General features: G+C 44.1%; 1 protein-coding gene across 1 annotated transcript in view; it reads right to left on the bottom strand.

The window, feature by feature from the left end:
• The window catches only part of EPS8L2 (EPS8 signaling adaptor L2), a 148,217-nt gene that overhangs the window by 79,912 nt on the left and 40,799 nt on the right, over positions 1–27,506 (bottom strand). Inside the window, exons 2-3 of the mRNA XM_089520898.1 lie at positions 12,433–12,496; positions 9,111–9,166 (exon numbers count right to left, since the gene is read on the bottom strand). Coding sequence (XP_089377024.1) covers positions 9,111–9,166; positions 12,433–12,476 — 100 coding nt within the window. The 5' untranslated portion in view covers positions 12,477–12,496. The remainder of the gene's footprint in view (positions 1–9,110; positions 9,167–12,432; positions 12,497–27,506) is intronic.

Here is a 27,506-nt window from a genome sequence, read left to right as displayed (position 1 = left end):
CCAATCTACTGCAAACATTTGAGTCAGACCTCACCTATGCAGCTCCAAACAACTGTGTGAGGCAGATTGCAACCTATTAATGCATCAAGAAAAAAAGATAATCAACAGAGAGGAAAATAAACAGTTACTAGTTTATGTCGGGTTTACTCTATGTGTCCTTTTTTGTTGTTCATTTAGTACTTTATTATCAGCCCCCTTATTTTCACAGTAACTCAGACAATTCACTTTGCAGTGCTTTTAGCCTCATGATTAACAAGGTAGCGAAGTAAAATGTCAAAAGCTAAAGGTAAAGGTTTCCTTTTTGACATGGTTATCTAGTCGAATCTGACTGTAGGGGGTGGTGCTCATCTTTACTAAACTGAGGGAACCAGCGTGTCAAAAACTGTGTGTCCAGCTGTGGACATGTGACCACCGTGAGTAAACACCGAGGTGCATGGAATGCTATTACTATCCAACCAAAGTGGCACCTATTTATCTACTTGCACTTTCACATGCTTTCACACTGCCTAGTTGGCAGAAGCTGGGACTAGTGACAGGCGCTCACTCTATCCCATGGTACTTGGGTCTCGAACTGCCCATCTGCCAACTCTGAAATCATCAGTCGGTCTCGTAACCACTAAGCCACAATGTCCCTAAGTGAAATGCAAGCACTCCCACTTTGCTTGCAAGAACAAAGATTTGCATCTCTAATCAGTTCTGTCTCAGTTTCTGTCTAATCTTTAAAATTGAAGTGAAATGTAAGCACTCCCATTTTAAAGATGATGAGACAGAAACTGAGCCATCACTGCCTAGGGATGCAAATCTTTGCTTGTTTTGTTTTTGCAAGTAAGAATGAATAATTTCACTGGGCCCAGGAAAGAATTTTCTTCCTACTGAATGAGACTGAGAATTTCTGCAAGTTTTGGATGCTTTTTTTGGTCTTTCATTACTTCTTTGGGAAAAAAACTGTTTGGCAAAAAACTACAAAAACACTTGGGACATTTCCACCAAAAAGCCAAAATGTTTCTGCACAATACACTGTTTTCTGTACAAAATACTAGTTGTTTTGCATAACATGCTGGTTGTTTCTGTGTATGCAAATTTTTCTCACAAAGGCCACAGAATATGAAAGAATGCACTGTAGTGATTGTTTTCTCATTGGGGTGTCTCAGTGTGTGAAGACATGTTTTCTTGCCTAGAATCATGGAATCATAGAAATGAAAGAGCCCACTTGGGCCATTCAATCCAACTCCCTGCCAGGCAGGAACACACAATGAAAGCACCCCTGACAGATGGCCATCCAGCCTCTGATTAAAAACAGCTAAAGAAGGAGACTCCACCACTCTCTGAGGGAGTGTGTTCCACTGTCCAACAGCTCTTACCATCAGGAAGTTCTTGCTGATATTTAGATGGATTCTCTTTTCCTGGAGTTTCAGTCCACTGCTTCATGTCCTAGTCTCTGGAGCAGCAGAAAACAAATTTGCTCCAACCTTAATATGTCATCTCTTCAAATATTTAAACATGACACTTTAACCTTTTTTTCTCCAGGCTAAACATACCCGGCTCCCTAAGCTGCTCATCATAGGGCATGGTTTCCACACCTTTTACCAATTTGGTCACCATCCTCTGGACATGCTCCACCTTGTTCACATCCTTCTTGAACTGTGGTGCTCAGAACTAGTCACAATATGCCAGGTGAGGTCTGACCAAAGGAGAATAAAATCCCTCAGTCTAGATACTATACTCCTATTGATGCAGCCTGGAACTGCATTGGCTTTTTTAGCTGCTGCATCACACTGCTGACTCATGTTCAGCCTGTGGTCCACTAAGACTCCTAGATCCCTTTTGCATGTACTACCATCAAGACAGGTGTCACCCATCATATATCTGTGCATTTCATTTTTACTGCCTAAGTATGGTACCTTACATTTCTCTCTGTTGAGATTCATTTTGTAAGTTTTGGCCCAGCTTTCTAATCTATTAAGGTCATTTTGAATTCTAATCCTGTTCTCTTGGGTATTAGTAACCCCTCCTAATTTAGTGCCATCTGCACATTTGATAAGCATGCCCTTTATTCCATCATCCAAGTTACTGATAAATATGTTGCATAGTACTGGGTCCAGGATAGAACCTTTTGGCACCCGCTAGTCACTTCTCTCCAGAATGAAGAGGAGCCATTGCTAAGCACTCTTTGGGTTTGTTTGGTCAATCAATTACAAATCCACCTAACAGTCACATTGTCTAGTCCACAATTTACTGGCTTTTTTGCAAGGAAATCATGGGGGGCCTTGTCAGAGGCCTTACTGAAATCAAGGTATGCTACAGCCACAGCATCCCCTTCATCTACCAAGCTTGTGACTCAATCAAAAAAAGGGATAAGAGTAGCCTGGCATGACTTGTTTCTGAGAAACCCTTACTGAATCATGGCATTCCTTTCTAAGTGCTTATGGATTGTCTGTTTAATGATCTGCTCTACAATCTTTCTTGGTACTGATGTCAGGCTGACTGGGAGATAATTATCTGACTCCTCTTTTTTCCTCTTTTTTGAAAATGGGAACAATATTTGCCCTCCTCCAGTCTGTTGGGACCTCTCCTGTTTTCCAAGAATTCTCAAAGATTGACGGTGCCTCTGAGATTACTTCTGCCAGTTCTTTTAATACCATTAGATGTAGTTCACCTGGCCCTGGAGACTGGAATAGCCAGGTATTCGTGTACTACCTCTTTACCTATTCTGTGCAGCATTTCCCCTCCTGCACCATATGCTCCATTTTCCCCAGGTTGAGCACTGTTCTCTTTTTCAGAGACGACCGAGACAAAGAAGGTGTTGAGTAGGATAAGGAAAAATGTTTAGTATTCTTTAGCTATCTAGGACTTCTTAGCAAGTCTACAGCCTTCTGCTGCCCTTCATAAGGAGCCATGCAAGTGTGGGTTTCTGATAAGCAAGAGATTAGGACCTAGAATAGGGGCCACCTTCAGATACAGAAACTAGGGTAAACAGCCCCCTTTTCTGTGGCACTCTGGAGCAAAGAGCATCACCCCCCCCCCCCCATTTCTCTGCAGCCAAGAATTCATGATGCCATTAGGCATACTCTCTACTAAAATCTTTCTACTAAAACCGCTTCTTTATTACTGATTCTAAAGCAAAAAGTTTCACCTACTTATTCAAAAGTTATTTTAATATTTCAGACTGGTATTTTAACACATGAAGCCAGTGTGGCGCAGTGGTCTGAGCATTGAACTACAACTCCAAAGACCAGGGTTTGAATACTGGCTCAACCAAGTCACAATCGCTCAGCCTCAAAAAAACTTCTTAGGGTCACCATAACTTGAAAACAACTTGAGGGTGCACAACAACAACAATTTTAACACGTATATGATCAAAACCTCAGGTCATTTGAGTATTTCATCTCTCTCATGGTGCATCATGGTATTATGTTGCCCATGGTACCATGCCCATGGCAACACAGAAATTACTAGTTAATTGAGAAATAGTCAACATGGAAATTTTCAATATACATTTTAAAATGTTCAACATGCAGCTCTGGAGAAATATCTGACATCCTTCCAAGGCATGTTAGCAATGGGAACTTCTGTATTGCTTGGCAATTTACAGGCTAACACATGTACTAGCATTCCTAGAATTTGTTTGTTTACATTAACTACCTTCCAGTCCAGAAAACATGCTACACAAGACGTTTTGTATCCCTACAGAATGCTTGGCATGAATACCATTTGGTCCTAGCAAGGCTACTGCTTACTTCTATCACTGTGCTATTTTTATATAACTTGCTTAACAATATTGGGATTTATTTACCTACAAGAATAGTTTTGTTATTGTTTTACAGTAGCTTATTTTTCAGTAAAGAAAATCTAACAATTATCTTCTCTATAATGACCTTGTATTTCCTGACTCAGATTCCTTAAAACTCTTACCGGTAGTTCTGTACTATTACTCCCAGATCCCTAATATATCTTATTATATTATTTTCATTTCAGTTTTGCTAAGCTGCATTTCTTTCCATATTTATTTGCTTTAATACACAACTATGGGCCAGAGTGACATAGTGCTCTGATAGGACTTTATCACATGGGAAAAATCAGGGGTTTAAAGAGTCATTATCCCAGGAAAGCCGCACGATCGTGGTGAAGATTTTCACATGTCATCATGATTAACGAAGACTTATCCCATGAATAACTAGGGAACAACCTGCAACAAATTATTCACGGGGAAATCCCTTGTTATTCTTGGGATAAGTCCTCTTTAATCGCAATGTGTGTGAAAATCCTCATGTGATCGTGCGACTTTCCCAGGATAATGACTCTTTAAACCTTAGATTCCACTCAATTTTCCTCATGTAATAAACTCCATAGTTAGATTACAGCTGGAGTTCAGGGTTTGATTCCCTGCTCAGCCATGGAAATTCACTGGGAGACCTTGGATGAGTCACATACTCTCAGCCCCAGAAAACCCAGTGTTAGGGTCACCTTAGGGTTGCCATAAGTAGGAAAGGAGTTCAAGGCACACAACAACAACAAAAACAACTGAACCCATAAATTTAGGGGTGAGAAGAAGGTTGATGAACATTTTCTGATAGATCTCTAAATGATTGGCAATAGATCTGCAGAGATTTCTGAGTCCCAGACTGCATCCACATTGCAGAAATAATCCAGTTTGACACAGCTTTAACTGCCATGGCTCGATGCTATGGAATTCTGGGAATTGTACTTTTTGTAGCACCAGAGCTCTTTGACAGAGAGAAGGCTGAATGTCTCACAAAACTATAGTTCCTAAAACTCAATACCCTTGAGCCATGGCAGCTAAAGTGGTGTCAAACTGGATTATTTCTGCAGTGTGGATGGACCACCAGTTGCTTAACAAGAGCAATAACAAAGTAACTCAACTCTTACCCTAAATCATACTATTGTAATGAAGAAAGTTGGGGTAACTAGCAGTGGACTTTTATATAAAAACAATGAGCTCCATTAAATTCTGGGACTCAAAACAAATTCTTGGATTCAGAATTCTTTTATTCTCTGAGTATGTCTTGTTCGCATAGCTCCAGTAGGCTGATCTGAGGCACTTATAAAACCGAACTACCATAAATACTTGAAGTCTGCCCACTGTCCTCTTGTAATATACTGTATACTGGAAAGGTAGTAAATTTGCTGAGTGGGAATTCTCCTCCAGACTGATTCAGCAACTTTATACACCTATTTTCCCCCTTTAAAAGCATTTCTCCCTTTAAAAGCATTTCTCTACACAATTATTACCTGTATTACATCTATTTTAATGCCAAGCTTTCATTATCAAAGTGAGATAACCAAGAACAAGATAACAAAGAGAAGAAAGCTGGAGGAAGACCTGAGGCTGTCACTCAGAGTTGCTAATCTATATGCATATAGAAGCTGTTATCTTCTTAAATAATCTTTTAAAATGGGACTGCAAAAATTTCTCTTCTTTGGGGAAGGGAATATCTCCATACTAGAAACTACTTGAGCTAGCTGACTAGGAACTGTGGGGGGAAAGGAGAAATATGATAAAAATTACCTGGATTATATGTATCACCATTATTATTAGTTACTGTTGCTGTGTGCCTTCAAGTCATTTCTGACTTACAGTGACCATAGACAACCCTATCATGGGCTTTTCTTGGCAAGATTTATTCAGAGGGGGTTTGCCTTTGCTTTACTCTGATAAGACTGAGAGAGTATGACTTGCCAAATGTCAACCAGGCAAAGGTTTCCATGGCTGAATGGGGATTCAGACCCTGGCCTCCCTGAGTACTATAGTCTGACATTCAAACCACTACACCATGCTGGCTTTCATTGCTAGTCTAACCAATACCAAAAGACCAATGCAATCAGCAATACTCCCTGTATTTATTTTCTATATGAGACTCTTGATACTGAATTACCAATTACCAATTTGTACCAAGGTACAAGACTCCTACCAATGTAGAGACTAGTAATCTGTGTACAATATACACATGTGAATGTTACAGGCAAAAAGTTCTACCTGTGTACAGATCAACAATCTGTGCTGAGACATGCACCAATTGTACTTGTGTTGTGTATTTAAAATCTGTACTGTTCTTAATTCAGGGCTTGCCTGATTACCCAGGGACAGATAGCAAAAATTGGAGCCACAACAACATGGCAAAACAGCACCAGTATGACTCCCCAGCACAAGTCTGACTGTCCAGGTTCAGCAAAAAAGGTAGGTAGGTAAAGCAGCAGAGGTAAAGAATGGTGAAAAGCAGGCAATTTTGCTCTGGCCTCCAGGATGTGCTCTTAGTGCAAGAACATAGAATCTTGTGGGGGAAAGAGAGGGAAAGGTTTCTGCATGGCCAGCAAAGCCACTAACTTATAAAGGCCAGCAAAGCCAACCACTGGAGAGAGTTTCAATCATGGCCAAAGTCTGGGAAAATTAGTGTTTTAGACCAGAATTCCCGGAATCCTTAGCTAGCAGGGGAGTTGTAGTGAAAAATGCTTTAGCCTATGCTCTGGTGAAGACAGTGACAATCAGAAATGGTATCCCAGAAAAAGCTTGATGATCCAACTGTGTCACCAGGCCTAGGTCAATGAAGATGAGGATTGGACTCTGTGGCGGGTTACAGACCACCCGTTTGGAGCAGTCTGCACCCACCCCTTTCCCTGGTGTATCAGGGCCTCAGTGGTTAGACCGGCAGCCGCTGAGGCCCTGATCCGTCGCTTTCCGGGCTGCGGGGAAGTGGCAAAAGGCCGCTTCCCCGCAGCCTGGAAAGGGGTGTCCTTGGGGCTTCAAGCCCCAAGGACACCCCGCGGCAGCAGGGAGGAGGAGAAAGGGGCCGCTTGGCCCCTTTCTCCTTTGCGCCGCTGGGCGCAGCTGTGTGAAGGCTGCGCCCAGTGGTGCAAACCAGGAAGGAGCTCCAAAATGGAGCTCCTTCCTGCTCCGCGCTAAGGGCGCACTAAGTGCCCTGGCGCGGAGCAACAACATCACGTCCGCGCCGCCCCGTATAGAGGCGGTGCGGTCATGACGTCGTCATGGCGGTGGCCGGGTGGAACGCGCACTAGGGTTAGGGGGGGGTGCGGAAGCACCGGCCCTTCCTAACCCTAGTACGCGCTCTGCGCGTACTATATGGCCCGTCTATAACGGGCCAATATGTTTTTTCTGCCATACCTCCTTGTATCCAGAATACAACCACTAGCATTATTCTTTTACACAGTTAAAAGGATGCCAACTTTTTACTTAATAACCTGGCAAATTGTGGCTCATAAAAGAACATAATCTATTAAACTGCTGATAAATGAAAACATTTCAGTCTTAAAATGGCCAAAGCTAATATGCAATAGCAAAGCTAGTATAGAATGCATTAGGAAAATTGAAATTTTGAACATCCCAGAATGGGTGTTCAATATGCTGGTAATACTTATGGAAAACAAAGGTTTGTTTTTACTACTGTTGAGAAAGATGTACAGGAAAAAGTGATTGCACTTTTTTGCCTCATTGCAAATCAACAAATGTCACAGAATCCATCAGGTGAGGAAAATTAAAAGGATCAATATACTCAGAGTTCTTGAGATATAAAAACTGTAAAGCAGTTTGCAAAAAACTGTAAGGCAGGATTTCCAGTCAGTCCTGATTTGCTAGGTACAAGTTGCATTTGGGTACATGAAGAATATTTATTTATGGTTACCTCTTCCCATTTGTGTTAGGTGCTAAAGAAACCAGAAATTGTTTGTTCAGCATGTCACCTGAATCTGGAATGCTGGCTTGTTACTTTCTTTACATACCAAAATCACAAACTCTCGTTGATTTGTTTGGCATGTTTGAGAACAACAAGCCAGGATCCTAGATTCACAACTTATGCTAGTAAGAGAAACTATGTAAAAGCCAACTAATTGCATGTACAAGCATACAGCTCATTCCTGGTAAGCCAGGATTTGTCATTAACCTAGCTTATTGCTCAAAACAAATGGGGCAACTTTGACATCTGTTTTTTCCTCACAGGCACAGTTCTTTACATTATGTCAGTATAATTTCCTGAATTCCAAGAGTACATTGTTGGATATTCATGCCACTACAATCAGAGGAGGACAGGAAAAGAAGAGAATTTCGTTGGATTCAATAATCTTGATAACAATAGCCTTTTTACTCCACATTCATTGTGAGAAGAAACCCATCTCATCTTCAGAATTCACTCATTTGCAAGTCTTAGAAGGTAATTCAGAGAAATAAAATATGGACAAAACAAGAGTAGACCCATGGAATCATGGGATTCCTGGTAAGTCCATTGATTCAATGGGTCTATTCTACCTATGAAGAACAACTGGATTTAGACCAGCGTGTTCATTTTGAAGTGTGAATGGCTAAAATGCAAACAACTGAAAAATGTAAATAACTGCAAACATTCAGAATAATAATGTTAAAATTGCCCCTGCGCTGGAATTTACATGCAAAATCCCCCTATACCATCTCATAAGTGAATAGGAAATAAATAAAGAAAAAGAAATATGGGATAGGGACCATTGACATTGAAATATAATGAAATTTGGCCCGGTACACACCGCCAGGAAGCAGTGTCCTGACGGCGATAGTAGGGCTTGGGAGCATGCACCAACCACATGCTCCCAAGCTCTATGATGTGCGGGTGGTGCCATTATTGAGCGGCACCATCCACATGGGGTGGGGGGGATAGATGACGTGTGAGGTCTGAGTGCCCACACATCTTTTAGAGGAAGTGGTGTCATAGGGATGCATTGCAACCCTTATGACGCTGCAAAAAAGAAGCCCTCTAGTATGGATGCTCCGGCAACGCTGCGCAGCAAAGGAGGGTGGCGTTTCAATGGCAGTGTGTACCAGGCCTGAGACTGAGAGATCTTCATACTCCTAGAACAGGAGAACTCAGAATCCTGCTACATACACGCAAGCCAGATCACATGGCCCTTTCTGTGTTGCCTGAAATACATGAAGTACAAAGAGAAGCTCTCTTCACACTGGAATTTGTAAACCACATCTAGCAGCGAGCAACAACTTCCTTTGGTACACCAGCAAACAGCGACATTTCATCATCTATTTTTCCTTTAAAAATGGATCCAACATTCTATACTTTGCAAAATGTTATTAAGCTGATTTGAGCATGGGAACTTACCATATAAATCTTTTGCACTCATTTTGGCAGCTCCATCTGCTTTGCCCATGCTGCCACTGCAAAGGAAGAAAAGCAATGGTGATGAAATAGAAAGGGTTTTTCTTAACCACATTCGCTATATATTTCAACCATGACAGCAACTTAAGAGTGTCCATGTGTCCATTCACACTATATAATTATAACAGTGTATGACACTTTAACTGCCATGGCAATGTCCTATGGAATCCTGGGATTTACAGTTTAGGCAATGTATTTAGAATTCTCAACCAGAGAGCTCTAGTGCCTCAACAAACTAATATGTTGTCATAGCAGTTAAAGTGGAGGACAGTGCTATAACTAGGCTGTGCAAAAGGGACAGTGGGACCTTTCACACTACCTGGTTATAACACAATGGTTCCACTTTTATTGGCACAACTACATTCTGTGGAATCCTGGGGTTTGTAGTTTGGCCAGGCACTAGAGCTGTCTGGCTGAGAAGTCTAAATGTCCCTCGATAAACTGCAAACTCCCATCATTCCATAGGGTTCAGCCACTGCAATAAATCATAGCACTATGAAGCTGCTTGCACACTGCAGAAATAAAGCAGTTTGACAGCACTTTAAATTCCATTCCTCAAGGTTATTCTAGTTTGGTGGGGCACCACAGTTCTCTGACAGGTAAGACTAAATATCTCACAACACTACAAATCCCAGAATTTCATAGTGTTGAATCATGGCAGTTAAAGTGGTGTCAAACTACTTTATTTCTGCAGTGTGGCAGTAGCCTTATCTGTAGTGTGAAATTATTATTATTATTATTATTATTATTATTATTATTATTATTAACCTTTATTTATAAAGCGCTGTAAATTTACACAGCGCTGTACATACAATCTTTTTAATTGGACGGTTCCCTGCCCTCAGGCTTACAATCTAGAAAGACACGACACAAAGGGAGTGGTGGTGGGGAAGGGGCATCTCTAGTAGGATAATACATATAAAATACATAGCAATACAGGAAATGATTCAATAAAACAGGCAAGAAAAGAACATCAACTAGCAAGTGACAATTATGCAATGCCTGGGAATGCTGCCCTGAACAGAATGGTCTTCAACTCCGTTTTGAAGCTGGTTAAAGAAGTGATGGCTCTTGTTCGCAGGGGAAGAAGGTTCCAGGAGTGAGGGGCAGCGAGTGAAAAGGGGCGAATCCGGGATGGGGCAGAGGAAATCCTGGGCTGGGACAGCAGGCCTTGACTACCAGAACGGAGGGCCCTAGTGGGAAGGTGAGGAGAAATAAGGTCTGATAAGTATGGAGGGGCCAACCCATGGAGGGCTTTAAACGTCGACAGGAGTTTGTACTGAATGCAGAAAGGGAGGGGGAGCCAGTGAAGGGATGCCAACACAGGAGAGATATGGTCAGAGCGGTGGGTGGAAGTGATAATGCGTGCAGCTGAATGCTGGACAGAAATTAAAGGACGGAGGTGAGAAAGAGGAAGCCCAGCCAGGAGGACGTTACAGTAATCAAGTCGTGAGATCACTAGGGCATGGACCAGGATCTTGCAGTAGAGGCGGAGAGATAAGGTCGGATTTTAGCGATATTGTACAAAAAGAATCGACAAGCCTTGGCTGTGGTCTGGATCTGAGGGATACACGACAGAGAAGAGTCAAAGATAAAACCAAGACTGCGGGCTTGCTGGACTGGTTGAATAGAAATGTTGTCCACAGAGACAGAAAAGGAGTGTTGAAGGGTGGACTTAGGAGGAAAGACAAGAAGCTCCGTCTTGGACATGTTGAGCTTCAAACGCCGATGGCGCATCCACTGTGAGACAGCTGTAAGGCAAGACGAGACTTGCTGTTCAAGCCTTGGAGAAAGGTCAGGGGCGGAAAGATACAACTGGGTGTCATCGGCATACAGATGGTAGGAAAAACCAAAAGAGCTGATGAGTTTACCTAAGGACAGTGTGTCGAGAGAAAACAGAAGGGGACCCAGAACAGAGCCCTGGGGAACTCCAACAGATAAGGGAACAGGAGAAGAAGTCTGACCCCCTGCAACTACTGCAAAAGATCGGCCAGACAAGTAAGATCTAAACCAGTCGAGAACAGAGTCTGAGAACCCAAGGTCAGAGAGTATGTCAATTAGGAGACAGTGATCAACGGTGTCAAAGGCTGCAGACAAATCGAGAAGGATGAGAACAGAGTAAAGGCCATTAGCCCTGGACAATGTTTGGATACAATTCTGTCTATCTTGTTTATACCATAAAATCAAGAACAGACCCTGTTTATGTTTCCTCCTGTCCCCAGCTGTGAAATTCAAATAAGTAAATCATAAGATTTTTGCTCTTTGTGGCAGAGAAGCAAATGGTGCCTTTGCACCCAACCAAGTCAAGATGAATAATAGCCATTCTTGTTATTTTGATCTACAAACCCTATAAACCCTGATCACAAAAAACCATCTATCATAATTTTTAACTATGTCCAAAGATTTATGTCTCCTTTAAGGATGATGATTTATTTTTTATGATGTAACAGCTACACCAGTAGTTTTAAAGTCAGAATTAACTCATAAGGACCATATGGACATCTTACGCTGTTTGTCTCCTATTAAGATTCCATTGTTATCTAGCTATTCTGGAGCTAATATCACAGGAGCATTAAAGGGAAAATATTTCTTCAGAAGTTGACCTGTGTGATATTTAAGTCTGAACTTCAATACAGTTTATGGGACATCTTCCACCCAAATGGAGGCAAACAAGATAACTTAGGAGCTTATCATACAGAGGAAAATTAAAAGTTTAAATGGGGTTTATCCCGTAAAAATCATGCAATTACTATTCGTCGCAATTAAGATTTTCACACATAGTGATCATTATCCTGGAAATAATCAGGGAATAACCAGGCACTAAACAGCAATAAATCATTCATGGGATTTTCCTGTGAATGATTTGTTGCTGTTTATTGCCTGGTTATTCCTGGGTTAATGGTGCTTTAATTGCTTTTGATTGAGACGTCATGTGAAAAACTTTATCGCAATTGTGCAATTTTCACAGGATATTCCCAGGATAATGGTACTTTATTCATGATGGCCTGTGAAAATCTTAATTGCGAATGCATGATTTTCACGGGATAAACCCTGTTTACACTTTCAATTGTCCCCGTGTGATAAACTTAGGAAGTGCAGAGCAGACTGTCCAGTAGTACCTATAAAACTTTCCTAGTAACACATCAGTGCTGCCTGCTTGCCCCCCACAGTAGTGTTGCCTAATGGTAGGCTACAGTTCCTTCTCTTCTATTGCTTTCTCTTGCACTAAATGTTTGTTTATTTGTTTAACATTTAAGCATCTTACTCTGCAGAACCAGGATGGCTGCCTGTAGATCCTTTACGGCTCATCCTGTTTTCAAGACATTCACCTGCAAGAGAAGAGAAACAGACACTTATTAGCCAAGAATAAAAAAAAACACTTTAGTCTGATTCACTTATTTGCTTACCACTTCATCTTCAGAGTCCATCAAAAAGATAACCCCTGCAGTGGACGACTTATATGACCTAGTTAGTGGCTACAACTGACCCTGCACAGACATCCTTGCTCAGCTGGCAGGTGGCAAAGCAACATCAGAATATAGTCAAGATGGCAAAAACAATTGATGATGAAGAATATACAAGATAGAAGAGGATGCAGCAGTTTGCTTTTATGTGAGCCTACTGTGTAGGGCAAGATTCCACCTCATCCTCCTCTCTTTCTCCTCCCTGCTGAGTTAATGGAGTTCAAACCACTCTTACACTTTGAACTCAGTTTGCAGTAATTGAAGTAAGCTGGGAAGAATGAGGGAAGTGGGAGGAGGAAGAAGAAACACTTTAAATCAGCTGGAAAAGTGGGATAATAGAAGAATAATCAGGAGTGTCTCTGCCAAACTGGGACAATTGGAAGGTATCCATATAGAGGGCCACACTCTGCGCCCCCGCGCCCACCCCCATCACAGATGTATCTGTGGGATATAATAATATATACCTATGGCATGTGTTTTTTAAAACTACAGACAGATGTTTTCTGAACATGTTGTGGTAACACTGTTAAAGAATCAGAAACAAAGGGGTATATAAAAGAAAGAATAATGTAATAGCATTATTTTAAGCCCAGATCTGAAAGTGTTCCAATCCATGGGCAGGTTCAGATATTTCAACTTTTGAGGACAATATTCCCATAATCATAACTTGACAGAATGAGGACAGCATAGTTTGGCACACCCCAAATTGTTAATGTAAATATTACACTGATATAAACTGTAGAACAATGTATGCACATTTGCTTTGGCTCTGCAGCTTATAGTGCAAATTTGATGCAGGTTGCCCTCAGGGTAAACAACTTTGGTCACACTGGAAGCCAAGATTTCAAAGGCACTCTGTCTGCTACTACAGTGTCCACAATCAATTATGCATGTGAATGACAGCATATGGGCACACATCTCCTTCCTCTCCCTAGGTCAGCTATCTCAGTTGTTTTTTCCAGAAGAGCTACACAACTTGCTGAGAACTCAAATGCATGCCATTTTTCTGCAATCATTTTGCAAATTGTATTTATAAAATTCAGTGGTGTACTTGAAGAGGAGGAAAGGGAGGGTCCCACTAAAACTGACTGGAGTACTTGAATAAACAGAAGGGAGCCTTGCGGTGCTAAAATCAGAAAGTAATATTTTTAAGTTTACATTTGAGGCATTTTAAATTTTTAATCAATTTTTACAACTTAGAATTTTAGCTCTATCAGAAAAAAGGCATTTAATAAAGCAACAACATATGAATAAACAGCAACAAATTTGCCTAAAGAAAATGCTTTTATGATCTGAGCTGACTCCAGAGAAGCAAAACACCAGTGGGCCTGGAGACAGGACAATTGTTCTTTTGAGGTGATTTGTAGCTTCACCCAAAGACAGGCATATTGTTGCCCTGGGTTCTGCCACTCACACCTGCTCATACATTATCTTAAAATAGTGCTTCAAAAATCTGCAGAACCAGTTTGATCAGATGGGAAAGTGATACAGAAGGGGGGGGGGATGAATGTATATATGATGATGAAATGAATCCACCCACCCTCAGACCTCTCCCGAGGAGAAAAGGAGGGACACCTTGTTCCTTCTATAATTAATGGTACAACTAAAGATGATCAGCTACTTGTACCTGTGAGACAACACCACATTATTTTTAGATACTGGTTAATACATTCATATTTGAGGAAACTGACCCTCCCCAAAAAGGGAAACAAGTTACTATGATTATTATTTTGTTGTTAAAGAATGCTAAAAAAACAACCACAATATTTTAAAGCCAAAAATTATTTTTTAAGAAAGATGTTAGATCCTTTCTAAAGATAAATCAGATTACAAAACAAAGCAACAGCACACATAGATTACACAAAGTAACATATACTAGCATGACCGCCATTCTTCTTTAGTTGTGAAATGTTTATCCCATCACATAGTTAGCAGAACTCTCAGAGCACCCATCTATTTAAAAAATAAACAAACCAACAAGAAACACTGCTGTTACTATCTCTATTAAAGAACAGATTTAGTCACTACTGTCCCTTTAGGGATTTTTTAAAAGCATAGTATCTTAAATTTAAAGTATCGTAACACAGAGGACACTGAAACAGAGCATGTGTATATTCAAGAACCTAAAATAATTTTTCGTTTTTTATCCAAGATTATTTGTCCATGACTACTTCAATAGTGTCTTGCAGTTACTAGATTTGGGGATGGGGGACAAATAAAGGCCCTGTTCAATGAAATTTCTCTTCAGTCCCCAAATTTCTAGCATTACAGCCACTTAAAAGTTCACTTGAGCACTAGAAACAGAGTTTATGTATCCAAAGAAAAGGGGCAGGCCAAGTACCCAACGGAATGAAAACTGAGCAAACAGAAAAGCTTTAGGTGTAGATAATTTTCAGTAGCTCACTCTAGGGACCAAAGGAAAAAGCATTGTGTGAGAATGTCCTCACTCCCCCCCCCCCCCCCAGTTGTTGCATCCATGCCAGTGTCTTCTTACTATCTCAAGCCAACATTCATTATGAGTTTCCCCACATCTTTTATTGGATGTTATTTACACCTATATTTTCCTGCTTTCTTCCAAAAATATCTTATAGAGCAATGCTACTATCCCATCAAATCATATATCTACTGTAAAGGAAAAGAAAGCGATTCCCTGTCACATCTTATTTTCTTCACTCTACCACCCTTTAAAAAAATTAAATGCTTTTTTTACAGTGTAAAGCAATGTACAATATCCTTGACTGTACATCATTAATGAAAATTCAAAATATCTGAATAATAAAAATAGAAACACCAACAAGACAGGACAGTAGCCAGATCATCTTATAGCAAAGGGCGTTATAGTACAGGGGTGGAACTCTAAAATGATATTAAATGGCCAAATCCTGTATTAATCCTCCTGTGTTTGAAATTATGCCCAGAGGCTGGGATCCTTCTGTAGCCCTTTGCTAGCATAACATCAGTCCTCTAAGCAAGCAGTACCACTTTTTTTACATTTGTACAAGGAGGAGGTATTGGAAGGAGAAGGGTGTCCACTTCATGCTATCTGTTTCCCAAATACCTGGCTTCTGGAAGAGGGGCACAGAGCCAGGCCAATATGGGAGGACTGGATTGGATAATTGCATATAACCCATGGCAAAACTGACTGTCCAAGCTACCCTTCACATATTGCCTTGAGTCTGTAGGCCTGCCCCTTCCCCCTGCCAAGTCAGCATTCAGGAAGAAAGTGGCAGTACCTACCCCAGCAGAGTGTCATAGTGAGAAGGAGAGGTGGAGATGCTCCAGCTGTTGATATCTAAAATGCTCGGCGATCAAACAGCATCTGCAGGAGGTTGCCAGACCATAAATAGCCTGGCACCTCCTTCAGGAAGTTGTGGCTGGCAACCGACCTTCTGGTAGAAGCAATATTTGTGCCTCCTATTCCTGTTTGTACTGCCTGGTAGCCTTAGACCTTGCTCTGTTTATTGACTACGCTCTTGGATCTCCCTTTGGACTGTTGTCTGGATTTACTGTTGGACTGTGTGTGACTTGGACTGAATGCTTTGGTGCTTCAGCTTCCTTGCAGGTAAGCCACATTTCTCCCTGTCTTTCTCTTGGGCTACATATCTTCCTATACTTCCTTTCTGAGGGTCTGGTCTTGTGCTGAGACCAAACCAGGACACTTTTTCCTCTTTCTTCCATCTCCCACCTTCTGTTGCTGCTGTTGCTCCTGCCACCATCAGCATCATTAAGTCACCAGTGGACCAATAGGATTCTGGCAAAAAGCTGGAAAATATGTTTAGGTCCATCTGGCCACTACAGACAGTATCTTTTCTGGTGGACAATATAGGTGGCCCTATCTCTCTGGAACTTTCTTCTGAACCAAGTGTGTATGGCCCCCTCTTTGTTAGTTTTTAAACAGGCATTAAAAACATTCTTGTTCAATATGTATTTTACTGAAAGTGTTGAGCTAGGCTTTCATACCACTGATGCTTTCAGTTGTGTAATTAGATCATTTTGTAAAAGTTATGTGTAATGTTTTAGTTTTTTAAAATAAGCTGCCTCCGAAAGATTTTGCCCTGAAAAGCAGCATATGATGGTCAAATCATATGTGAGGCTCTGTGCTCCAGCAGGCTTGCAAATGAAGCCTATGCTTACATTGGAATGACAATCACAAAGCAAAAAGTAATTTGCAATATGCAAAGTAAGGAAAGTTAATGCTAGGATAAACAGACTTCTTTTACTTCATAAGAGAAAATCCACCTAATGAGATGCTAATTGTATTGCTTCATTTGTCCTGAAAACAACAACAGCACACTGCTTCTGTTACCCAAATTATCAAAACATATGACACACAGACAGGTTGGGAGGGGAGATGGTTAATTTAGATGCAAAACATCCCCTTTTTTTTCTCTCTGTTTGGGTGTGTCTGCAAATACAAGATTCAGTCTATATTGGGCTCCTATGTAAAACTCATTCATATAAAACAACAATTAGCTTAAGTGGATCAAAACAGTTTCCAATATTGGCTGCATTATGAAGAGCCAGCATTGCGTTATCTTTGCTTTCATTTCACCATTGCCACTCTCCTGGTACATCATCTTATCTGCCTTGCCAGTCTGAGCTTCTCACATTTCAGGAAGGAAGATGCTCCAAAACAACTGAACATCCAAATACCATCACTAAGAGGACAAGGTAAATTAGTTATTTCTCTGTCACCATTATTATCTCCCTCTCTTCCCCTCCCTCAATAGCATTTTTCCTCACTTGTTTCTAGATTACAATATGAAATTCATCTAATTCTCACATGAATCCTGACAACTGTCAGAATAAGTTGGAAAAGGGGACATTCAGGAAGCAATATGTATTATAAATATGACCAGTTTACTCACCATAAGTTCCTTGGACTCAAGACCCCTCTGTATTAAAAGTTCTCCAAAACTATGTGTGAAACCATCATTGATGGCAATCTCATGCCTGCATACTCTGTGAATGTAGGACTGAATGTTACATATGGGAAATTAAAGTCTTATGTGGATAATCTGAGATAACAGGTCATACAGGTCAGTAGTGAAAAAATATGGAGGGTTATCAAATAATTAAAGTAATCTTAAATTGATGCACTTTACAAGACAGTGTTCAGTTCAGTCTCCATGCAAGTTAAAGCAAAGAGCAGTTGTGAAGCAAAACAGCTGACTTTCCTTTTTATACAACATGCACGTGGTTTGTAGCAGGAACTGTCTCAGGAGAGGCATCCCTATCTGTGTGCAGGAAAAGGCATGGCATCCCTCATAAAATCATGGCTGCTGTTAACAGTTTTTTCTCCTAAGTAATCATATTCAAAATTAATTTATAAAGAATACCTGCCTGATACAGTTCAGGCATCATTTTTAGTCATCCAACTAAAAAAACTCTAAATAATTTGATAAATCTATTAGAATTGCAGCTATAATGTAAAAAAAAAATCTTATGGGTTTAGCTATAAATCTGGAATCAAGTTTATAATCCACAAGGCAGGGCAGGATTGGGAAGGACAGGTAACTGAGAGGAAGACAAAGGCTCCCTCTTGTTCAGCTAAAGAAAGAAATGTGGCAGCACTTTTAAGACTAACTGGTTTTTTTTCTATGTGTTTTCACGGATTTAAACCTACTTCTTTGGATACATTATAGATTGATATTAGGCTTCAGGTATAAAGTATATTTATACAGTTGTGGGAGTGGGGTAGAATGCAACAGGATCAAGAAAGATGCAAATCATGACCCTTGTCCTAAATTTTAAAAGGGATGCCTAAGGCAATACAGGTCTTTTAGACCTATACTGTGGTCATTTAGTGTTGATGTGTGAAAGCAATACCTGCACAGCTCTGGCAACTGCACGCCATGACCCCGATCTCTCCTTTCCACAGCACAAAAAAGGAGCCTTTTTGCACCCTGGAAAGGGAGCCATAGCCACTGGCATGTAGTTTTTCCACGCTCCTTTGGCACTATATCATGTAGAGGCAGTGCCAGAGGAGCACCGTGATGCCATGCACTGTGTGGAGCGGCATGCGGCATCACACCGGCCTGGGGGCAGAGTTGGGGTGTGTGTTATGTGGACACCATGCCCCGACTCTGCCCCCAATTCATCTTTAATGGCTGGTCTGCACAGCCCCTGAGTTTCCCTGAGTTCAAAACTCTCTCTGAGAAGATTTCTTTAGTTATATGTGAAGGATTCTATATTAATATATGTCTTTGTTCATACCTCTGTTTTGTTGTTGTGATAACTGCCCTCGAGTAGATCTTGACTCATGGCGACTCTGTGGATGAGACATCTCCAAGACTCCCTGTCCCCCACTGCACTGCTTAGGCCCTGTAAATTCATATCTGTGACCTCCTTAATAGAGTCCATCCATCTAGCATGCAGCCCTCCTCTCTTTCTTCTTCCCTCCACCTTTCCTAGCATTATTATTTCTTTGAATGAGTCATGCCTTCTCATGATGTGTTCAAAGTATGACAGCCTAGTTTTGTCATCTTGGCTTCCAGGAGGTTTCTAGCGTGATCCACTCTAGGACCCATTTGTTTGTCTTTTTGGCTGTCCGCAGAAAGCTCAGCACTCTTCTCCAGGACCACATCCCAAATACATTTATTTTCTTCCTATCTTCTTTAACTGTCTCACATCCATACATGGTAATAGAAAATACAATGGCTTGTATGATTGTAATGTTTGTGCTCAGTTGTATATCTTTGCATTGTAGGATCACCTGCCAAAACCACGTATTGTTCTTGTACATTTTCCACTTTTTTCAATACCTTTTCATAAAACTCTTGTTTTTCATTTGGGGCATGGACAGGTTGCTTACCTGTAACAGTATTTCTTCGAGTGGTCATCTGCGAATACATACAAATGGGTTGTACTGCGCCTGCGCAGTGCCTTCAGAAACTTCTAGAATCACTGGGCAAAGTACTCTTTGCAACATATAGAAACTTTTTGGCGGTAGCTCCGCCCATCCCTTATAAAGCCCCTGGTTTCCCGCTCTTTCCCCAGTTCCGCAATTTTTCCGCCGTGTAGGCGACAAGGAGTGAGCCAATTTAAAGCAGGACACCAAGGGGAGGATGGGCGGGATTTGTATGTATTCGCAGATGACCACTCGAAGAAATACTGTTACAGGTAAGCAACCTGTCCTTCTTCTTCGTGGTCTCTGCGAATCATACAAATGGGTTGAGACTAGCAAGCTAAGGTTAATGGCGGAGGGAGTGTCCTGACACCATAATTAACCAACAAATGTTTATTTGCACAATAAACCAGAATTGAAAAACACTGTCTCAAAGAGCCGTTGTTGTACCCCGAGTCAAGTGTGTAAACAAAAAACCCCCACCCCTAAGGGAAGAAGGGTTATCAGATAGCTTAATATGCTTAAAGGAGACCAGAATCAGTGCAAACCAGACACCAGGATAGCCCTGCCAAAAGCTGCATCCCTCTTGGCCCTGGTGTCCAACCTGTAATGTTTGATAAATGTCAGGGGCTGTGACCACACTGCAGCTTTACAGATGTCATCTAAAGAAATCCCTGACAAGAAGGCAGAGGATGAGGCTACCGCCCTTGTGGTGTGGGAGCGAACCCCAGCCGGCAACGGCTTCCCCAAGAGTTCATATGATAAATAGATGGTGCTTGACACCCACTTGGAGAGTCTCTGAGCCGACACCGGCAACCCCTTTTTCGGTCCCGAGTAGCACTGGAACAGTCTCTCGGAACGGCTAGAGTCTCTAGTTCTGTCTAGATAGAAAGCCAGTGCCCTTCGGACGTCTAGGGTGTGAAGGGCCCTTTCGGCATCCATGGTCGGGTTCGGGGCCAAAGTAGGAAGCACAATGTCCTGACACATGTGGAACAGGGACACAACCTTGGGTAGGAACGTAATGTCCGTCCTAAGGACTACCTTATCCAAATGAAACCTGAGGAATGGCTGGTCCCGTCTCAGTGCACAAAGTTCTCCAGCCCGACGAGCGGAGGTAATCGCCACTAAAAAAACAGTCTTCCAGGTCAGGAGCCTAATGTCCGTTGTGGCCATGGGCTCAAAGGGCCTGGACTGCAAGGCCCCCAACACCCCCTCTAGACTCCAAGCTGGGGGTGGTAAGGACACCTGAGGGTTTAAATTATTATACCCCTTAAGAAATCCCTTAATCAGAGGATCTTTGAAAAACGAAGGCTTACCCTGAAACTGGAAGAAAGAACAAATGGCCGACAGGTAGCACTTAATCGAAGTAAGGCAGAGGCCCGAGTCGACCAGGGACATTAAAAAGTCCAACACCACTGGCGTCGAGACCTGAGCAGGAGAAAGGTGTCTGTCCGCCAGAAACTTAAGAAATTTGGTCCACTTTTGGGAATAAGATTTACGGGTAGCCGGCTTCTGGGCAGCTAGGATGACTCTGCGCACCGGGTCTGGTAAGCGTGCTAGGGATGGATCCTCCATGCTACCAGGGGAAGGGTGTCGATGTCGGGATGGTGGATGCGACCTCCCTGAACTGTGAGAAGATCCAGCCTGCGTTCGAGACGGAGAAAAGTGTCCCGGGAAAGATGAAGGAGACTCGGGAACCAAGGCTGTCCTGGCCACCACGGAGTGATTAGAATGGCGTTGGCAGCCTCCGATGTCATCTTGGATACTGTCCTGGTGATCAAAGGGAACGGGGGGAAGGCGTACAGCAGCACCCCCGACCAGTCGAATCCGAACGCATCCCCGAGGGAATCCTCGTCTCGCGTCCGGGAGCAGAACTGGGGACAATGTGTGTTGTGGACAGTCGCGAACAGGTCTATCTGAGGGGTTCCCCATCGATGGAAGAGGTCCTTCACAGTGTCTGGGTGAAGCCTCCACTCGTGGCATGACGATGGGGACCTGCTGAGAAGGTCCGCAAGGTCGTTTTGTGTCCCTGGCAAGTGAACCGTTTGAAGCAGGATGCCTCGGGCGATGCACCACTCCCACACTCGGAGCGTGATGTCGAGGAGGGTGCGTGATCTGGTGCCTCCCTGTTTGTTCAGGTAGTACATCACCGTGGTGTTGTCCGTCCGGAGCTGTACGACCTTGTGGGAGAGGGAGGATTCGAACGCCTTTAAGGCCTTTTCCACTGCTATCAGTTCCAGGGCATTGATATGCAGGTCCTTTTCGTCGAGAGACCAACGGCCCTTCGCCCAGAGATCTAGAGCATGGGCTCCCCATCCGTCTTCTGACGCGTCTGTGGTTAGCGTTATCTCCGGCTGGGGCTGTGAGAACGGCATGCCTGCGCAAGCGTTCCGGGAGTCGAGCCACCAATGGAGAGAACGGGCGACTGGTCTTGGGATGGTGAGGCAACGCGATGGCAAGTCGGTCTCTGGGTCGAAGACTGACAGGAACCAAAACTGGAGGATTCGGGATCGAAGCCTTGCCCACGGTGTGACGAAGGTTGTCGAGGCCATGTGTCCGAGGGCCACCTGGACGTCTCTGGCGATGACTTGTCTCCGGTCCGTGCACCTCCGGACGGCCACGCGAAGCGCGGCAGACCGGTCGAGGGGTAGGAAGGCCATGCAATTGTTGGAGTCTAGGATGGATCCGATGAATCTTATTTGCTTGGTGGGAAGCAGCTGTGACTTTTCGGGATTGACCACCAGTCCTAAATCGTTTAGAAGAGCTAGGGTTTCCGAGGTGTGTTGACGGAGCTCCTGGCTTGAAGGGGCCACTATCAACCAGTCGTCTAGGTATGGGAAGATCCTGATGCCTCGGCGATGAAGGTGGGACACCACCGGTGCCATGCACTTTGTGAATACCCGAGGAGCCGTGGCAAGGCCGAAGGGCAGAACGTTGTACTTGTAGATGTCCGTCCCGACGGCAAAGGCTAGGAACCGGCGGTAGCTCTCCCGGATGCTGACATGGAAGTAGGCGTCCTTCAAGTCGATGGTCGCAAACCACAGGCCCTGGTGCAACAAAGGTAAGATAGAGGCAAGGGTTACCATCCGGAACCGGTGATAGGAAAGGTAAGCATTCAGGGCCCTCAAGTCCAAAATGGGTCTAATGCCCCCATCAGCCTTAGGGACCGTAAAATAACGGGAGAAGAAACATCTAGGGACGTCGACGGCATCGACGGGCGAGATGGCGCCCTTGGACAGCAAAGTGCGTACTTCGTCGAGAAGGGTGTCTGGGGGGGGGGGGGGTGGACAGGAAAGCTCCAGTTGGAGGGAGCTCTTTGAATTCAAGGGCATATCCCCTACAGACGATGGTGAGGGCCCAAGAATCGGTAGAGATGGAGGCCCAGATGTTGGAGAAGGGCCTCAGTCTGTCCAAAAAACAGAGGGGAGAGGAGACGACGGAGTACGCGGCACCGCTTCAGGTCCTCTTTTTATTCTGGTCGGGATCCTGCCTCCGGTAATTTTTCTTATACTTGGGAGCGGAACGGCGACCGGAAGAGGAGGAGGACTGCGAGGGGTACCTCTGCCTGGGCTGATCCTGGCGCTGGTAGGGGCGATCCTGTTGGTAGGATCTCTGGCCTTGCCCGTACCATGGGCGGACGCCGGTGAAACGCTTACGGAAAGCCTGAGGAGAGGAAGACATACCGTGCTTCTTCGCGGCAGTCCGCATGCGGTATTTGAAATTGAGTTTTTCATCCGTCTCCCGGTGGAAGAGGCCGTCTTCATCGAATGGCATGTCTTCAATGGTGGTACAGGCATTTTGATTGAGGTATGAAGATCTCAGCCAAGCATGTCTGCGCAAGGCAATTGCCGCGGCCATGGACCTCGCCGAGCAATCAGTGGAGTGCCTGGCTGACGTTATCAACCAACTCCCAATGGAGTGGGCCTCATCCCGAACCTCGGAAAGAGTGGCCTGGGACTCATCGGGAAGGTCGGGGATAAGCGGAGAGATCTTCTCCATCAGCCACTGGATATAAGCCCCCATGCAGGCGTTATAATTGGCCACTCTGATCCCCAGGGCTGAAGAGAAGTAGGCCTTCTTGGCCAATGCGTCCACCTTTTTGGCCTCCTTGTCCCCTGGCATCACGGACGATTTTGGGGTCGATGTCCGCTGGGCGCCCTCGACGATAGCCGAATTTTGCCTCGGGTGTCCAAAGAGCCATGAGGGAGTGGAAGGAGCAATCCTGTACAGGGACTCTATTCTGCGGTTGCTGGAAGCCGTCGCAGCGGGGGCCTCCCATGAGCGTCTCGCCAGCTTTTCCAGCGATGGTAGCAATTGCAGGTGGAGTGGGCAACTTCCCGTGGATCCTCCTCTCGATGGGGTCAGAGGCCTCGTCTTCCACCTGGGAGGTTTGGATGTCAAGTGCGTTCGACATCTTGATAACGTGTTCCGCAAAGGTGCGGACATCGTCAGTGGGCGACACGGCACCAGGCTGGGCAAACTCTTGAATGGAAGGCTGGTAGTCTTCGGCATCCGAGGCGCCGGAGTCACTCTGGGGACGGTATCGGGTGTGGGAGGGAGCCTCCTCATCGGGGTCTAGGTCCACTACTTGAAGGTCTGGGGCCGCGCCTGTCCGACGGGAAGAAACTGAGACGTCACGAGTCGGCTTAGGGATTGGCTCCGGCCTGGACTTTCGAGATGGAGACCCAAGGCGGGATGCAACGGATTTCCGTGGGACAGCCATGTAGTAGGTGTCCGTCTCGCTATCATAGAGGTAGTCAGGTCTTTTCAGCTCTCTTGGAGGGGAAGGAGAGGCGGCCCGGTGGACCATGGCGGTATGGACAACCGATCTGGGCATCGGGGTGACCGAGCGATGGCTATGTGTCGAGCTCGCTGGAGAGGCCGGTTCCGAGATGACGTCAATGGTGTCATCCGGCATGTGGCGAAAACTAGGTAGAGCACGACCCACCGAGGGAGAGCTTCGATGGCGGTCAGGACGAATAGAGGGAGCCTCCGAAGTCTTGGAGCTCCCAACCCTGGAGGCCTTGTCCACAGAGCGAGATTCCCGGGGTGTGCGTTCGGAGGCCGGCCGGTCCCGAGAAGTCTCCTTGCGCCGGGAACCATCAGAGTCCCGCTTGTCAGAACGGTGACGTTTGGCCAAAGGGTGCTGGCCTCCCAAAGGCGACGTATGTGCTCTCTTAGAGGCCGCGGGCGATGCGGTAGCCGAAGCCGGAGTCGTCACCTTGGTGGTCGAAGACCTCGGAGCCAAGTCTGCTGAAGCTGAAGGCTTCGGGACCGAAGGTGTGGAACCCGAGCCCTTAGTTGAGCTCGCTGAGGTCGAGGCCTTCGGGGCCGAGGATCTCGAGGCAGACCCCTTCTGGGCGCTCGAGTCCTTGTCAGAAGCGCGGCTCTCCTTAGAGCTCTTCGGGCACTTATTTTTCTTGGACGGCCGGGGAACGTCCACCGAAGGGGTGCCGGCGTCCGGTCCCTCGCGGGGAGCCACCTCAGAGAGAGTTGGAGGATCGGCCATGAGTTGGGTCGGGGCCTCGGGAAGAGCAGGCAAAGGCGCCGACCCAGCGGAGGAGGGGGGCCCCAGAGAAGACATGGCACCCGCGGCGAAGACCTTGGAATAGATGGCCGCCTTTAGTCTGGTCTCTCGATTTTTTCTCGCTTGGGGAGTGAGGGATTTACACAAGGCGCAGGATGATGGGATGTGCGCCTCTCCCAAGCAAAGAAGACAAGCCGAGTGAGGGTCCTGGCCGGGGATTTTACCTCCGCAAACGGTGCACTTTTTGAAAGGCACCGAGGGCATGATCCGCTTACGGTTCGTGGTCAACAAGCCGAGGTCAATAACGAGAGTCAGTCCGGAGAAGAACACAGTCGAGGGTCAAGCAAAGAGTGGTCAAAAAACGGTCCGTGGTCAAGTTACCAGTGATTCCGATGACAATAAGAAGAGCGAAGTTTCCAAAGGCAGCGAACGCGGCGGAAAAAAGGAACTGGGGAAAGAGCGGGAAACCAGGGGCTTTATAAGGGATGGGCGGAGCTACCGCCAAAAAGTTTCTATATGTTGCAAAGAGTACTTTGCCCAGTGATTCTAGAAGTTTCCGAAGGCACTGCGCAGGCGCAGTACAACCCATTTGTATGATTCGCAGAGACCACGAAGAAGAAATACATTTACCAATACATATTTGCCCTTGCCTAATTCCCCCTGTATTATATCTTCCATCATCATCATCATCATCATCATCATCATCATCTCTTAATACTTTATTTATTACAAAATTACATTTTTTGCCATTATTATTGCCACTCCCTTTGATTTAGAACTTCCAAATGCTTTTTCATAATTCCTTGCCCAAATCAATTTTAATTCATTTGTCCCTCCTTCTGTTGATGGGTCTCTTGTAAAAAAAAATAATATCTGCTGCATCCTTCTTTAGTAATGCTTCAATCCTTCTTCGTTTAACCACTGAACCAAGACCTTTGGTCTTTAAAGTTGACATTTTCAGTTTACCTAACATAATACAATTTACTTCTATTTCTAATGACTCCAATTAGTGCAGCCCATACCCATACCCTTTCCCTTATTCCCCCCCTTTCTCTCCCCCCCTCCCCATGTCCCATTTACCTCCCCACTTCTTCTTGCTCTCCCTATTCCTAATCTTCTTCTGATTTCCTGGGTGCAATCCCCGTTCTTATCAATGTTTGATCCCAGGTATGAGAACTTTTTTTTACTATTTCTATTTCTTCATTATCTAGGTTTCTATTTCTTCATTGTCTAGGATGAATTTGTGTAGATTCTCCAATATATTAGCAGAGGGGTTTCTTGGTATACGTTTTTACTATATCTATTTCTTCATTGTCTAGGTTGAATTTGTGTAGATTCTCTGTGGTCACTATTTTTGTTTTCTGTATGTTCAATAGTAGTCCTGCTTTTGCACTTTCTTTCTCGATTCTCCTTAGTCTGTGGAGGTTTTCTGCTAGTATTATGGTGTCATCTGCATATCTTAGATTGTTGCTATTCCTTCCTCCTATTTTCATTCTTTCAATCATTCATTCACTTATTGCCCCTCACTCCTGGAACCTTCTTCCCCTGCAAGCAAGAACCATCACTTCTTTAACCAGCTTCAAAAAGGAGTTGAAGCTGTTCAGAGAAGCGTTCCCAGGCATTGCATAATTGTCACTTGCTATCTGATGTTCTTTGTTGCCTGTTTTATTGAATCATTTCCTGTATTGCTATGTATTTTATATGTATTATCTTACTAGAGAGGCAGGCTAGCTCCAACAGGCCTCCTTGGAAGAAGATTAACCATCCATTAAGAAGCCAAGCCCTCCCCTCCAGTCCATCTGCCTTGGTCCAAGCCTCAGAGGTAGAGAAGAACTGCTGGCCCTCATCCCCTTCCCCGCCATCACTCCCTTCTCCTTTTGTATCATGTCTTTTTAGATTGTAAGCCTGAGGGCAGGGAACCGTCCAATTAAAAAGATTGTATGTACAGCACTGTGTAAATTTACAGCACTTTATAAATAAAAGTTAATAATAATAATAATAATAATAATAATGATTGGAATTTGTTAACATAATTCATTCCATATGTTTTTCTTTCTAGTCTTCCTTTGTAATTTCCTTGTTGAGGGACTGCAGCCTGTAAATCACTTACTGTATATCTAGGAAGGCTGAAATGTTCTGCAACTGGTTTTGGGGTACTGCCATTTCTAATGTCAGATTTGTGTCCATTAATCCTCTTGTACAGAAGCTGTCCTGTTTGGACAACACAGAGTGTAGAAGGACAATCCTGCAACAAGATGGCATATATCACATTGGAGCAAGAGCAAGCAAATGTACCTTTGATGTTATGAGTGATATTATTGGCCTCTGTAATACTGTTCCCAGAGTAGAAGTGAGAACAAAGTTGATATCTGGGTTTGTGGCAGGAGTTTGTCCTTGAATTATTATCCACGTTACACATCCTGATGTGAGTAGTTTAAGATTTGGAGGCTGTCTGTAAGCCAATAAGGGCCTGCCTCATAGAATTTGTAAAAGGGCTGTGT

This window comes from Sceloporus occidentalis, unplaced genomic scaffold (genome assembly GCF_023333645.1).
Source record: "Sceloporus occidentalis isolate IW3139 unplaced genomic scaffold, rSceOcc1.0.p SCAF_4, whole genome shotgun sequence".
NCBI lineage: Eukaryota > Metazoa > Chordata > Lepidosauria > Squamata > Phrynosomatidae > Sceloporus > Sceloporus occidentalis.
The sequence above is the reverse complement of the archived record's forward strand: the minus strand, read 5'-3'. Positions and strand labels throughout refer to the sequence as shown.